General features: G+C 49.6%; 1 protein-coding gene across 4 annotated transcripts in view; it reads right to left on the bottom strand.

Annotated features, from left to right (window-relative positions):
• Positions 1–14,354, bottom strand: part of LOC122116490 (rho GTPase-activating protein 22-like) — a 100,478-nt gene that overhangs the window by 25,477 nt on the left and 60,647 nt on the right. For 2 of the 4 annotated variants that reach the window (XM_042690148.1, XM_042690147.1), the window contains one exon: positions 1,333–1,461. In XM_042690148.1, coding sequence (XP_042546082.1) covers positions 1,333–1,408 — 76 coding nt within the window. In that variant the 5' untranslated portion in view covers positions 1,409–1,461. Of the gene's footprint in view, positions 1–1,278; positions 1,462–9,403; positions 9,558–14,354 lie in introns of those variants that run through there. The other 2 variants (XM_042690145.1, XM_042690146.1) reach the window with 2 other exon arrangements.

Here is a 14,354-nt window from a genome sequence, read left to right as displayed (position 1 = left end):
TCAGCCTCCTGAGTAGCTAGTATTATAGTGTGAGCCACCAGTGCCTCATAAATCTAAGTCAGTTCCCGTCTGTCTCCTGCTGGGTGCTCTGCTGATGTCACACTGCATCCAAAGTAAAATTTCAAATTCTTGCCATGCCCCCATTACCTGGTCACCTTTCCCCATGCGTACCCCCTCAGACCTACTGGTCTTCCTGATCTCCTAGCTCATTCCTACCCCCAGGACCTTTGCACTTGTCAGATTCCTCTGCCACTGCTCTTTCCCAGCATTTCTGGTTACTTTATTGGCCTGCTGGAACCCCTCACCGTTCCCTGAGCCTTCATCTTGCTTCCCGGCATCCCTCACTCCTGGGCATTAGCAGACATGTGTTCTTGCCTGCTTCTGTCCCTTGGGGAGGACAGTGGGGAAGGGAGAGTAGAGTGAGGCAGTTATAGTCAGTGTCATTTAGGCACCCACTAAGTGCTTCTGAATAAAAGAAATGAGAGAGAATGGAAGATCAGAAAGACAGAGGAGGCTAAGCGGGGGTGGGGTGTGAGGATAGGATCCTCATGTGTGAGTTCCTCAGCAGAGGAGAAGGAAGCAGAATTGAGACACTGGAGGTGGGCGCCAGTGGCTCACACCTATACTCCAAGCTACTCAGGAGGCTGAGGTCTGAAGATCATGGTTCCAAGCCAGCCTGGACAATAAAGCCTGTGAGACTCTCATGTCCAATTAGCCACCAAAAAAGGCTGGAAGTGGGTCTGTGGCTCAAATGGTAGAGCATTATCCTTGAGCAAAAAAAGCTCAGGACAGCATCCAGGCCCTGACCAGCACAAAAGTAAAATAAAAAGAAGTAGGGTGCTGGTGGCTCACACCTATAATCCTAGCTATTCAGGAGGCTGAGATTTGACGATCACAGTTTGAAGCCAGCCTGGGCAGCAAAGTCCATGAGACTGTTATCTCCAGTTAACCACCAGAAAGCCAGAAGTGGTGCTATGGTTCAAGGGGTAGAGTGCTAGCCTTGAGCACAAAAGCTCAGGGACATTGCCCAGGCCATGAGTTCAAGGCCCTCCTGCCTCTGTCCAGCTGGCCTCAGCACATCTGTCTGCAGGGCGGCTAGCAGGCAAAAGCTACAGGCCTCTGATGGCAAGAGATGCTGTGTGTCCATGTGGACCTGGTGTCTCCCTGCCAGGGCCCACGTGGTACCCGTTGGGAGGAGTCATGGAGGCAGCAGTGAAGGGCCAACCTGCTATCTGAGAAGCAAGTCCTGAGTCAGGATTCAGGGCAGGGGTGGATTACCTGTTGGCAAGGGTTTTAGAGGGTGGGCATGCGCATGCGAGCTACGGGCAGTACCTCCGCGCAGCGGGGCCCAGATCGCCCGGCGGATGGCCTGCACCCAGTCCTCCATGTCGCGCTGGGAGCTGGCCATGAGCAGTAGCGCCTCAGGGTGGGATGGCGCCTTCTCCCGCTCCCCGGAACCACCTGCAAGACAGGGAGACAAGGCTTACCAAGGGGGTCTCCGTGCAAGGGGGCAGATCCCCGCCCCCAGCAATCTGGCTTTTTCTGTTTTGTAACCTCTTTCTCTCACATCTTATGCCTCTGTCTTTGAGAGGTTGTGTGGTTTCCTTTTTCCAAACTTAGTCTGTCCCCCCCCACACACACACTTTTTTTGTTGCCAGAGATTGGTACTTGAACTGGGTATCTGATGCTTTCACTCACTGGCTGGCACTCTACCACCCAAGCCATGCCTCCAACCCCTCCTAACTTAGTCTTGCTTTGTAATTTTTTTTTTTTGTCAGTTGTGGGGCTTGAATTCTGGGCCTGGGCACCATCCTTGAGCTCTTCAGCTCAAGGCTAGCACTCAGCATCACTTTTCTGAGTGGTTTATTGGAGATAGGAGTATCACCGACAGTTCCTGCCTGGGCTGGCTTTGAACCCAGATCCTCAGATCTCAGCCACCTAAGTAGCTAGGATTACAGGCATGAGCCACCAGTACCCAGCTTGCTTTGTAATTTTTTAAATATCAAAATAAAAATTGTTGCTGGGATTATTTACCATAGCTAAGAGATGAACCAACCCAGATGCCCCTCAGTAGATGAATGGATCAAGAAAATGTGATATTTATACACAATGGAATTCTATGCCTCCATCAGAAAGAATGACATCGCCCCACTTGTTAGGAAATGGAAAGACTTGAAAAAAATTACAAAGTGAAGTAAGCCAGGCCCAAAGAAACATAGGTCCCATGGTTTCCCTTATTTGCAATAACTAGTATATGTCTGAGACAAGCAGAAATGGTCAGATAAGATGATGTTAAGCGAAATGAACCCCAAGATAGGGACACAGTGTTTTTTTTCTTTCTTGCTATTGTTTCTAACGTATTTATAAGGTACCACATGATTTTTTTTTGTTGCTTTGTATGTCCCTCCCCCACGGTATAACCCTTGTTTTCACTGTATTTGATTTTGGTATAATTTGGGGAGGGGAAGGGAAAAAACAAATTGTTTAAATAGGGATACGGGTGGACCATTGCAACAATGAGATGTACAAGACTCTATGTTGAAAAATGAACTTTACAATTTAGGCAGGGGATGGGTTAGTGGGAGGGGCGTTATAGCTGAGAAAGTGGGAAGGAAGGGATGGTAGGGGAAAAACAGAGGAGGAGGCAACAATGCTGGATAAGAAATATACTCATTACCTTGTTTATGTAACTGTAACCCCTTTGTACAGTATTTTCACAATAAAAAAAAAAAACTTTAAAAAAATTGTTGCTGGGCACTGGTGGCTCACGACTGTAATCTTAGCTACTGAGGAGGCTGAGATCTGAGGATCAAAGTTCACAGTCAGCTCAAGCAAGAAAGTCTGTGAGACTCTTTATCTCCAATTACCCACCAAAAATCCAGAAGTGGAGCTATGGTTCAAGTGGTAGAGTGCTAGCATTGAGCAAAAAAGCTCAAGGACAGCGCCCAGGCCCTGAGTTCAAGCTCCAGGACTGGCACAAAAAAAAAATCATTGAAAGGGGTACTCTTAGAAAAAAAAAAAAAGGCCATGCTGATTCTAGCAGTTCAGGGAAGCTGTGTCCCTCCCCCCTCCACTGACTTGTTTCATTTAAGTCAATGTCACTGAAGTGCACTGAGTGTGTTCCACCATGACTTTCGTTTTGTGCTGGTACTGGGCTTTGAACTCAAGAGCCTGGGTGCTGTGCCTTTAGTTTTTTGGTTTTTGGGGGTTTTTTGCTCCGGGCAGATATTCTACCACTTGAGCCACACCTCTACTTCTAGCCTTTTTGCTGACTAACTAGAAATAAAGAGCATCTCAATCAAATGTGCAAGCTGGCTTTGAACTACAATCCTCAGATCTCAGCCTCTTGAGTGGCTGAAATTATAAGCTTATGCCACTAGTGCCCAGCTATCTTCCATGTCTTTTAAACCTGCCAGCCTCCCCTGCCCACTGAGGGCCTGGATGCTGTCCTTGAGCTTTTTTGCTCAATGAAGACGGGAGTGTTTACAGGGACTGAATGTTAAACCGGAATGGAGCACAGGGCCCTGAAACTCCCCACTGGGCCACGCGCTAGCCTGATGGGAGCTTATCAGCTCACAAACCAACTTTTCACTCCAGCAACTCAAGCTTCTGCAGGTAAATTAATTCATTTTGGACATCAGTCATTTTGCAAAACCACCCAGCTTGGTGGGTGATTTAAGGGAACTTTAAGAATGAGCAGAAAGCCAAAAGCACTGGTGGCTCATGCCTGTAATCCTAGCTACTTGGGAAGCTGAGATCTGAGGATCATGGTTCAAAGCCAGCTCTGGCGTGAAAGTCTATGAGATTCTTATCACTAAGCAACCACACACACACACACAAAAAAAAAAAAAAAAAAACAGAAGTGAAGCTATAACTCAAGTGGTAGAGTTCTAAACTCGAGAGAAGAAGCCAAGTAAGAGTGAAAGGCCCTGAGTTCAAGCCCAGGCTTCACAAAAGTGAAGCAAGAACAAATGCAAAAGGAAAAACAAAAGCAAAGAAAAAGAAGGGGGAAAAAAAAAAAAGAAAACGCCTGTCTAGGCTCACTACACTCCGAGTCTGGAATTGCCAAAGTCCCTACCTATGACTGCCTTGCTGCAGAGTGAGCCCCAGGGATAGATCCATCACCTGCAAAAAAAGAGGGGGGAGCAAGAAGTGCCAGGAGCACCAGCCCACAGCCACGGAGGGGTACAGCCCAGATACTGTTCTTGAAGTCCTAAAATGCGCCCTATGTCTTCCTGTAAACAGAGCCTACAGCCAGCCCGTGGAGGAGGGGCAGCTCAGTTCTCCCTGGTACTGGGAGGGGGCAGCCCAGTCCTCACTGGTACTGGGAGGGGGCAAGGTAAGGGTCTGTAGATTGTTCTCCTGGTGTGCTGGGGGTGGAACCCAAGACCTCTCACTTGCTAGGTGAGGGTTCTAATGCCAAGCTATATTACCAGTCCCACATATCCATCTTACACGAGGAAAATGAAGCACAGAGTGACTGAGACACACACACACACCTTCGAAGTGGTGGAACACACACACACACACACACACACACACACACACACACACACACACACACACACACACACACACACACACACACACACACACACACACACACACACACACACACACACACCTACCTTCGAAGTGGTGGAACCATGGGTTCCAGGTCCTGCCTATGGGATCGTAGCTACTTCATACCTATTTGTTGTTTTGTTTTCTTTTAATCTTGCTGGTCCTGGGGCTTGAACTCAGGGCCGTATACTCTCACTTTACTTACTGGCAGCATTCAACTGTCCATGCTTAACTTTTCCTCTACTAGTTAGGAAAGACTGATACTAACTTTAAAACTAAATTTTAGCTGGGTGCTGGTAGCTCATGCCTGTATTCCTAGCTTCTCAGGAGGCTGAGATATGAGGATCGCGGTTCAAAGCCAGTCTGGGCAGGAAAGTCTGTGAAACTCTTATCTCCAATTAACCACCAGAAAACCAGACGTGGTACTATGGCTCAAGTGGTAGAGCACTTGCCTTGAGCTCAGAGCTCAGAGACAGCGCCTACGCCCAGAGTTCAAGCCCCATGACCAACAAAAACAACAACCATCAAAAAAAAAAAAAACCACACAACCAAATTTTAAACTAAACTTTAAAGCTAAAATTATGACAGCCAATCTTCAGGAAGAAACTTACCATGAAACATGATGGTCTGTTCTGCTCTTTCCTGTTTCTTTTCTGAGCCAGGCTATGCTTCCAGCCCATCCCAGTGTCTCCCAGGTGCTCAAAGCCCACCCTGGGCATAACTCTCAGTTCCACTGCACAGAGTGCAGAAAGTTAACCAGAGTCAGGCCCTAAAGTCAGTCAGCCCCTAAAGCATGAAGAAGTGGAGATCCCCTTGGATCAGCACTCTTCAATGTCTTGATGAAACCCGCATGGAGGAGAGGATTCAGACTCAGTGCTACGGATGTTTTGGGCCAGATGCATCTTGGGAGGTTGGGGGGGGGGGCAACTGCCTTATATATAGTAGGATGTTTAAGTGTCCTGGTTTGACTCCAATGTTCCCCCCCACACACACACAAAGGTTGTATTAAAGGCTTTGCTGTCAGCTGCTGGGGCTTCAGGGATGTGATCAGATCTTGTAGACTTGGATATCATCAATGGATCTGTCATGGTGATGGATTCAAAATTGAATGGACTATTGGGAGGTGGTGGAAACTCTGGAAGGTGAGGTCTGATTGGAGGAAGAGTAGCTGGGATCGGGACTATGAAGGGTACATCGCTTCCCCAGCCTCTTCCTCACTTAGTCTCAGCTTCCTAGTCACCATGAGGTAAACAGCCTCCTCAGCCCCACACTCCTCACCATGCTCTGCCTCACCTGAGGCCCAAAGCCATGGAAGCAACTGAACACTGACTGATGTTTCCTGGAAAGTATGGGTCAAAATACATCCTTCTTCCTGTTTTCCTCAGGTATTTTGCTACAGTGATGGAAAGTGCCAATCAAAAACAGCATCCCCCCTCCCCCGCCCTTAGCCAGGTGCTGGTGACTCATGCCTGTAATTCTAGCTACTCAGAGGATCTGAGGATTGCAGTTCAAAGTCAGCCTGGGGTTGGAAAGTCCATGAGACTCTCATCTCCAATAAACCAACAGAAAACCGGAAATGGGGCTGTGGCTCAAGTGGTAGAGCGCTAGCCTTGAGCTGAAGAGCTCAGGGACAGTGTCCAGGCCCAGAGTTTAAACCCTACGACTGACAAAAAAACAAAAACAGCACCCCTGGATTCTACCCACTGGATGCCAGTAGCAGCCTCTCCCTCCCTCCTCCTTGCCCTCCTTGCCCCTAGAAAAATGGCTCCCCACATTAGTGAATATTTCTTGGTGGGCAAAGACAGGAACCATTGATAGACAGCAATGAGATCTACACTGCCTGACAGTCTAAATGGATGTTAGAATTTTAGTCCTGTGACATCCCACAAGCACAACATGGCATGTCCAAACTAGCCACTTGTTTTGTGTTCAACTATCAGTGCCTCAGGAAGAGAGCTGGGAGAGCTGCCCACCTCCTCCTCATCTCCTGTTCTCCTCTGGAGGGTGCATCCGATCCCAGGCTCTCCGGATTCCCTGCTCCACTGCCTCTGCCAGCATGAACCTGTCTCCAGATGTAGCTACACCTGCTCTGCTGTCTGAGGGCAACTCTGCCTTCCAGTCACTCAAGTTAAAACCAAACAGGTGTTCTCGGCTTCACTGCCACTCACACCTCCCATCTATTCTCAACAGTAAATTCCACTGGCTCAAGTACACACTCAAGATTGGGCGCTGGTAGCTCATACCTGTAATCCTAGCTACTCAGGAGGCTGAGATCTGAAGATCATGGTTCAAAGCCAGCCAGAGCAGGAAACTCTCTGTGACTCTTATCTCTAACCACCAGAAAACTAGAAGTAGACCTGTGGCTCAGTGGTACAGACAAACCTTAAATGAAAAAGCAAAAGAGGCAGTGCCCAGGCCCTGAGTGCAAGCCCCAGTACCAGCACCAATCACTTGCCACCATCATTTTTCATCCAGAGGATGGGGATGGTCGCCAGGCCCCTCTCTAGCCCTCTGAGATCTCTTCTCCATATGGCAGGCTCAATGGCCCAGTTAAGACTCAAAGCAGCTCTCCTGCCCTGTTCAACCTTCTCTGGGAGCCCTCCTTTTTGGCAAGGCCTGCACACTTCCAACTCTTGTGCCTTCAGCTCAGGCTGCTCTTCTTCTGCATTTTGCCATACCTCACCCCCCCCCCAGGATACACTCCTGACTCAGCCTTTGCAGCTGGCTCATCCTTCACTATTGCCCCGGATTCTAGTAAGACTGGAACTCTCACCTCCTTCTCATCTTTCCTGGAAGGTCACTTTGGGGATCTTTCCTGATTGCCTTGCATGGCCCACCCCTTGTTCCTTTCCGGCGATAAGCCCACCCTCACTTTGTCTGTTTTGCGTGTAAGTCCAGCACAGCAGCAAGCTGAGCTGGCACAGGCAGCCTGTGATGGAGAGATCAGCAGCAAGAGATCTGCTGAGGGGATCCACATATGTAACACCCACTGCAGGCAGCCATGCTGTCGGCAACCTCAGAGCCAATGGGAGTTTGAACTCTCCCAGAATCTCGAGAGAACTGTGTATCATTTCAAAAGCAAGGAAACTGAAGCCCAGTGATGTTAAGAAACATATCCAAGCTCTCAGTTGATGAGTGGACGGATGACAGTGAACCAAGACATCCAGGCAAGCTGGCTTCAACCCTGATGTCTCACCAGCCCCAGGTGAGTGAGTCAGGACCCAGCCCACCTGTCCTGTTCCCGCCTGAGCTCCTGAGCTACAGCACGCACCTTCCTTCTACCCAAGCAAGGAGGCTCTGGGGGAGAGCAAGTGACCTGACATACAATAGATGCAGGCAAGTCCCAGGATAATTTTTTAAAAAGCAAATGAATGACTGGCATCATTGCAACCCATGAGGTGCACCCTGTGACAGAAGAGAAAGCTAGCCATGTCTGGTGGCTCATGCCTGTAATCCTAGCTACTCAGGAGGCTGAGACCTGAGGACTACAATTCTAAGCCAGCCCAGGCAGGAAAGTCTGTGACTCTCATCTCCAATTAACCTCCAAAAAGCAGAAGTAGAGCTGTGACTTATGTGGTAGAGCACCAGCCTTGAGCAAGGACAGTGCTTATTCATACATATACATACACACACACACACACACACACACACACACACACACACACACACACACACAGAGCAAAAGCTGTCATTTTGAGGGACTTAAAGTACACATTTGATACAGCCTTCCTCTGTCAAAGTTTATGAAAACTGTGTGTGTTGTTTCTTTAAAAAAATGACCATTTAAAAATGTCACCAGGGGCTGGGAAGGTGGCTCAGTGGTAGAGCACTTGCCTTGCATGCATGAGGCGCTGGGTTCGATTCCTCAGTAGCACATAAGCAAAAAGAAAAAAGCCGGAAGTGGCGCTGTGGCTTAAGTGGTAGAGTGCTAGCCTTGGGCTGAAGAGCTAAGGGACAGCGCCCAGGCCCAGAGTTCAGGCCTCACGACTGGACCCCCCCCCCCAAAAAAAATTTTTTTTTAAATAAAACAAATTTTAAAAAATAAAAATGTCACCAGTTGTGATGTCATCTGTTATAGTGCTGACTGCCACCGTGATGGGATGTCCTAGGGGGCTGGGACCCCAAGAGCAGGATTCCCAGGGGTGAAGGGCATAATCAAATGGGAATATAATATGAACTATTTGTACAACTTTAAATGTTGTCATAGCTGCATTAAAAAAATAAAAATAAAAAGCTTGGCATCAGTGGGCTCACGCCTGTAATGGTAGCTACTCAGGAGGCTAAAGTCTGAGGTTCAAAGCCGTCCTGGACAAGAAAATTCATGATCCACCAAAAAGCCAAAAGTGGATCAGTGGCAATGACCTTGCGCATAGAAGCTTGGGGACAATGCCTAGGCCCTGAGTTCAGGCTCCAGGACTAGCACACACACTCATTAAGAAAAAAAAGAGAGAGAGAAAGAAAAAGAAAGTTGAGTTTGAAATACATTTGCATTAAGTCTCCAAAATCTGGCACACAGTTAACACTAACAGTCCATCTTGATTGAGATGAGTCTTGGTCCAGGGGTTTAGCAGCCCCACATGGCCAGTGGCTGCCACAGAAACCTGTGTGTGTGTGTGTGTGTGTGTGTGTGTGTGTGTGTGTGTGTGTGGCCATAATCCAGCTGAAACAGACATGTCGTGTACCTGCATGGAGTCCCAAGGGCAAGGCTGAATCTGCCTGTGGGTCCCCTGCCCTCCATTTCTTTTTTCTACTCCCCTAGAAGCCATAAACACCACTTCCCCTCCCCTGGGGGCCAGCCTGGTATCCGTACAGCTGCCTAGAACCCTGGCTGCCCACTTACCCCTAAGCAGACGCCTGCTCCTCTTCAGATGCTTGGTGGAGCAGAAGGGCATGGCTCAGGGAGCCGAGGGAGCCACGAGGCAGGAGAGAGGACAGGGACAGGAGGGACCCAGCACTGAGGTAGGGACAGCAGCCCAGCACTCACGGCAGGGAGAGCCCAGGCCACGGTGCACTCAGCCTGGGGCCTCCTACTGTGTCCCTGGGGAGCACTGTGCATTTCTCAGTGCCTCAGAGCTGGGGATGTCCAGGGTGGTGGGGAGATGAAAGAGGAGAGGAGGGCTTGTGGGATCTGGGATTCCCATGGGGGTGTGCCCTGGGTATGCAGATAGCTAGAGGGGACAGATCGGGGAAATTCCAGAATGGTCTGGGCCTCCAGCTGGTCTCTCTCTCTCTCTCGGTTCTGGACCCCTGAGTGTGGTAAGTACCCAGGATAGACTTGAGAAGGGAGGATCAGGCAGAGGGAATACAGACGGGGAACACAGGCTCCAGCTCAGTGCTCCTCACCAGACTGGCTGAGACTAATGAACACACCCGAAGTCACAAGTGCTCCCTGGACATGGGGTTTCTGGCCAGTTACACTATGTTTTCTTTGCTTCATCAGCAAAATGAGTCCCTCAGGGGCCTTAGCTGCTCAGGTAGAAGCCAGGGTGAGCCTGGCACATGCACATGGTACTTGAGGCATGCCCTTTATCCTCTCAGGCGGGCAGCATCCATGCTCCACAGACAGGAAAGCCAAGGTCCCCAGAAGTTTACCCCTCCCCTGGGCCATGGCACAACCAGGAGAGATAGAGTCTTTCCATCAATCAACTGCCCTCAGCGATGGGCGTGGTCCCTGTGCCCAGCCTGCATGCCTGTCCTGCAGTGGGGTCCAGTCCTCTTCGGGCGCCGAGTCAGAGGCCGGCCCAAAGACACTTCCTGAAGTCTTGGCAGACAGCAGGTCCCAAGCCCCAGTCAGCAAAGACACAGCAAGAGACCTCCTGTTTGAGGCCAAAACATTTCTTTGCCCACACCCTCTGTCTTTCCCAACAAATGTCCACTCTTCCCTTCAAAAGAAAAAGCAACTACTGAGAGCTGGTGGCTCAGGCCTATAATCCTGGCTACTGAGATCTGAGGATGGAGGTTCAAAGGCAGCCTCTTATCTCCAATTAGCCAGCAAAGAACCAGAGCACCAGCCTTGAGTAAAAAAGCTAAGGGACAGTGCCCAAGCCCTGAGTTCCAGCCTCAGCACTAAAAAACTCACACACCTACACCCACCCCCAACCCCACCCAGCCCCATTCCTCCCCCATACACACACAAGCAATGTTAGCACAGAACGGGGGCTGAGAGTCCCCTGACACTTGCCTCTTCCCCACAGTGACCACATGGCCAGGTCACACCTGACATAGCAGTGCATGTGCCAGTGCCCAGCAAGCCCCATGGGCCATCCCTCCTCCTCCAGAGGCAGCTGCTCAGAGTTCTTTTATCTCTAGATAATCAATCAAGGCCCTGAACAGACATGAGCTGGGTGACCATCTATTAAGGCCTCATAGCCCCTCTTCCCCACAGCCAAGAGTCCTGGAGCCTCCCCACCCCACTCAGGGACCAGCCAGCCCTGTGACCCATGGCCAGCCCCTCTAGATATCCTTTAGAGATTGCTCACACTCTGGCCTAGACACACCACAAAGCACCATTTGAGGAGCTGGAGCCAAATGTGACATCCTGGCTGGTCTATGAGAGATTGGTGCCAGTGGCTCACATCTGTAATCCTAGCTACTCAAGAGGCTGACATCTGAGGTTCATGGTTCGAAGCCAGCCTAGGCAGGAAAATCCATGAAACTCTTATCTCCCATGAACCACCAAAGGCTAGAAGTAGAGCTCTGGCTCCACACATATATTCATGTGTATGGATCTAAAAATACAAATCACAGGCAATTAAAATCCCAGTTAGCCAGTTGCAAAATTAGTTTATAGAAATCACAACTTATTTGTAAATCCAAGGAAATAGAATTGCCAGGTATGTGAGATGCAACATGATAAAGATGCCAATTCCTCTTTTTATTTTATTTAATATTTTTCCAGTGCCGGAGCTTGAACTCTGGGCTTGGGTGCTGTCCCTGCACTCTTCAGCTCAAGGCAAGTGCTCTACCGCTTGAGCTATAGTGCCACTTCCGGTTTTCTAGTGGTTTTATTAGAGATAAGAGTCTCACAGACTTTCCTGCCCGGGCTGGCTTTGAACCGTGATCCTCAGATATCAGCCTCCTGAGTAGCTAGGATTACAGGCATGAGCCACCAGCACCCAGCTTGCCAATTCTTCTTGATGTAGTGAACAAATTTAGCACAATAAAATACTAATAGCAGTTCTTTTTGAACTAGGTAAGTTGGTTCTAAAGAAAAAGAAGCAGATACATTAAAAAAAAAAATCCAAGCAGGCTCTCATCAGCTATAAAAGTACAGAGCTACAATGTTTAAAACCACATGGTTTTGAGAAAAATGACCCTATAGACTCAAAGAGCAGTTTTGAGCCAGGTGCCCATAGCATACACCTATAATTCTAGTAACTCAGGAGCTGAGATCTGAATTGTACAGGTACAATTTTTCATGGGGATATTTTCAAACTACAGTCAGTTGAATTCAGGGATGGGGAAAATCACAGATACGGAAGGCCAACTGAACTACTAAAATCACATATATACACCCAAGCAACAGAACGTGGTAACACTCCGTGGTGTGCCACGTTGTACTATACCCTATTATATAGTATTCTATACTGTGTATTATGTGGCAGTCCGTGGGGAAAGCACACTACAGGAAACAACAGGCACCATGGTGTGGTGGCACTTCTGCAGGGACAGGCCGGGCATGGGATGGGTTTCAGGAGAGGGATGGTGCAGGCCCAGGCAGGGGGAGAGAGTCTGTGAAGGGTCACTGTGTGTTCTCAAGGGGCACGAGCTTTTCTTTTTTTTTGTACTGGGCCTTGACTTTGGGGCTTTAGCACTGTCCCTTAGCCTGAGCCACAGCTCCACTTCAGGCTTTTTTGGTGGTTAAATGGAGATAAGAGTCTCATGGACTTTTCCTGTCCAGGCTGGCTTTGAACCATGATCCTCAGATCTCAGCCTCTTGAGTAGCTAGGGCTATAGGCATGAGCCCTTAGCACCAGGCCTAGGAGGCTCTTAAATAAAGACTGAGTTTCTCTTCCTCGTTAAGAACAACCACAGCTTGGTGTGAGAGAAGCTGGGCCTCCCCTATGCTTAGACAACTGTTAATTTTAGGAAATCTGAAATTGGCATCTCCCAGGAAATCTCTAGCGATTTGGGGGACATGGGGGTGGATGGCCTTGACCTGGGGGCAGGAGAGCACCGTGGGAGCGCTGCACTGCCACGGCGATCTTTTTCCCAGGGACGATTTGCAGAAGCCATGGGGCAGGCAGGGGAATGCCAGGCAGGGCTGCATGGGAAACCCCATGCATTTGAACACACATACATCTTCCCTTTTCCCAGCCAGGATCCCAGCCAGAGGCTCTCTGGGGTCTTCAGAACCTGCCCCAGTTACTGCTTCCTAGAGTGTCCTCCTGGATCTCAGAGTGAGAGCCCTTCACAACCCAGACAGCGACTGTCTATTCCCCAGACACTTGAGTATTGGGCCTGCTTGCTTGTCACGCACACGTGTGTGTGTGTGTGTGTGTGTGTGTGTGTGTGTGTGCGTGCGCGCGCGCGCGCTTGCGCACTGGGGCTTGAACTCAGGGCCTTGTACTCTCAATTAGCTTTTCCACTAAAAGCTGAAGTTCTCCCACTTGAGCCACACCTCCAGTACTGGCTAGAGGTAAGTCTCAGATTTGTCTGAGACTCCAAATTGTGCTCCTTGGATCTCAGACTTCTAAGTAGCTAGGATTACAGGCATGAGCCACCAGTCTGGGGCTCCATGCATTCTCCAAGACCTGGCTTCTTAAAAATTCTTTCCACACCTCTCTCAAAGTTTTCCTTCTCCCCTTCTCCTCTCCACAAGGAATTACAGAAGGCCTGTTATATACCAGACACAGAGCCATGTGCTGGGGACACAAACCAATGCCAGGGAGAAGGGCGCCCTCTTTTGCTGCTGTCACCATGACAACCATGCCACCACTGGTGCTACCCCTAAGCTCCTGGAGAGCCACATTATCATCAGGGCTTTGTGGTACTTCCGGGGTTTGGAGAGGAAGGAAGAGTTGAAGCTGCAAGCTGGGCACCGGTTGCCATTCCTGTAATCCTAGCTATTCAGGAGGCCGAGATCGGAAGATGATGATTCAAAGCCAGCCTGGGGAAGGAAAAGTCCGTGAGACTCTTACTTAACATTAACTAGCAAAAAAGCTAGAAGTGGAGGTGTGGCTCAAGTGGTAGAGATCAGCCTTGAATAAAGAAACCCTAGGGTCGGCTGGGGCCCAGGTCCTGAGTTCAAGCCCCAGTACTGACACATACAAAAAAAGAAACCCAAAACCCCGAGATGGGAAGGGTACTGGGAAAGAGGGTGCAGTGACTGAAAGAGGTCCATGAACACAGATCAGCCCGGATGAGTGGTGCCCAGACAGGCAGAGGGGCCCCGCTAGTGGGAGAGGGTGCCCCAGCTGCCACCACACCCTGCTTCCCCCTTGTCTCCAGAAACTGTATGTTTAAGATTCAATAAACAAAAAACACTCAATACTTGTAGACATCCAATTTTTTTAATGCTGGTGGTGTCCGCTCCCACCCCACCCCCCCAATCGTTCCCCAATGATGGGAAACTGGCCCAGCAGCTTAGAACCACAAATGGGGCCCTACCCTTAGTCCCCCACTCTGGCTCCCCCTGCCCAGGGCTCCCTGTGCCCCGCCCCCCGCCCCCCCCGCCTGTCCTCAAATGAGGCAATGAGTATAAGGCAGGAATTGTCTGTCCATCACCCCAGGAGCCTAGGCTGGGTTTCCATGGATACAGCATCCAGCCAGGAACCTGCATCTGCATCTCC

Source organism: Dipodomys spectabilis, unplaced genomic scaffold (genome assembly GCF_019054845.1).
Source record: "Dipodomys spectabilis isolate Male_0828 unplaced genomic scaffold, ASM1905484v1 ptg000136l, whole genome shotgun sequence".
NCBI lineage: Eukaryota > Metazoa > Chordata > Mammalia > Rodentia > Heteromyidae > Dipodomys > Dipodomys spectabilis.
The sequence above is the reverse complement of the archived record's forward strand: the minus strand, read 5'-3'. Positions and strand labels throughout refer to the sequence as shown.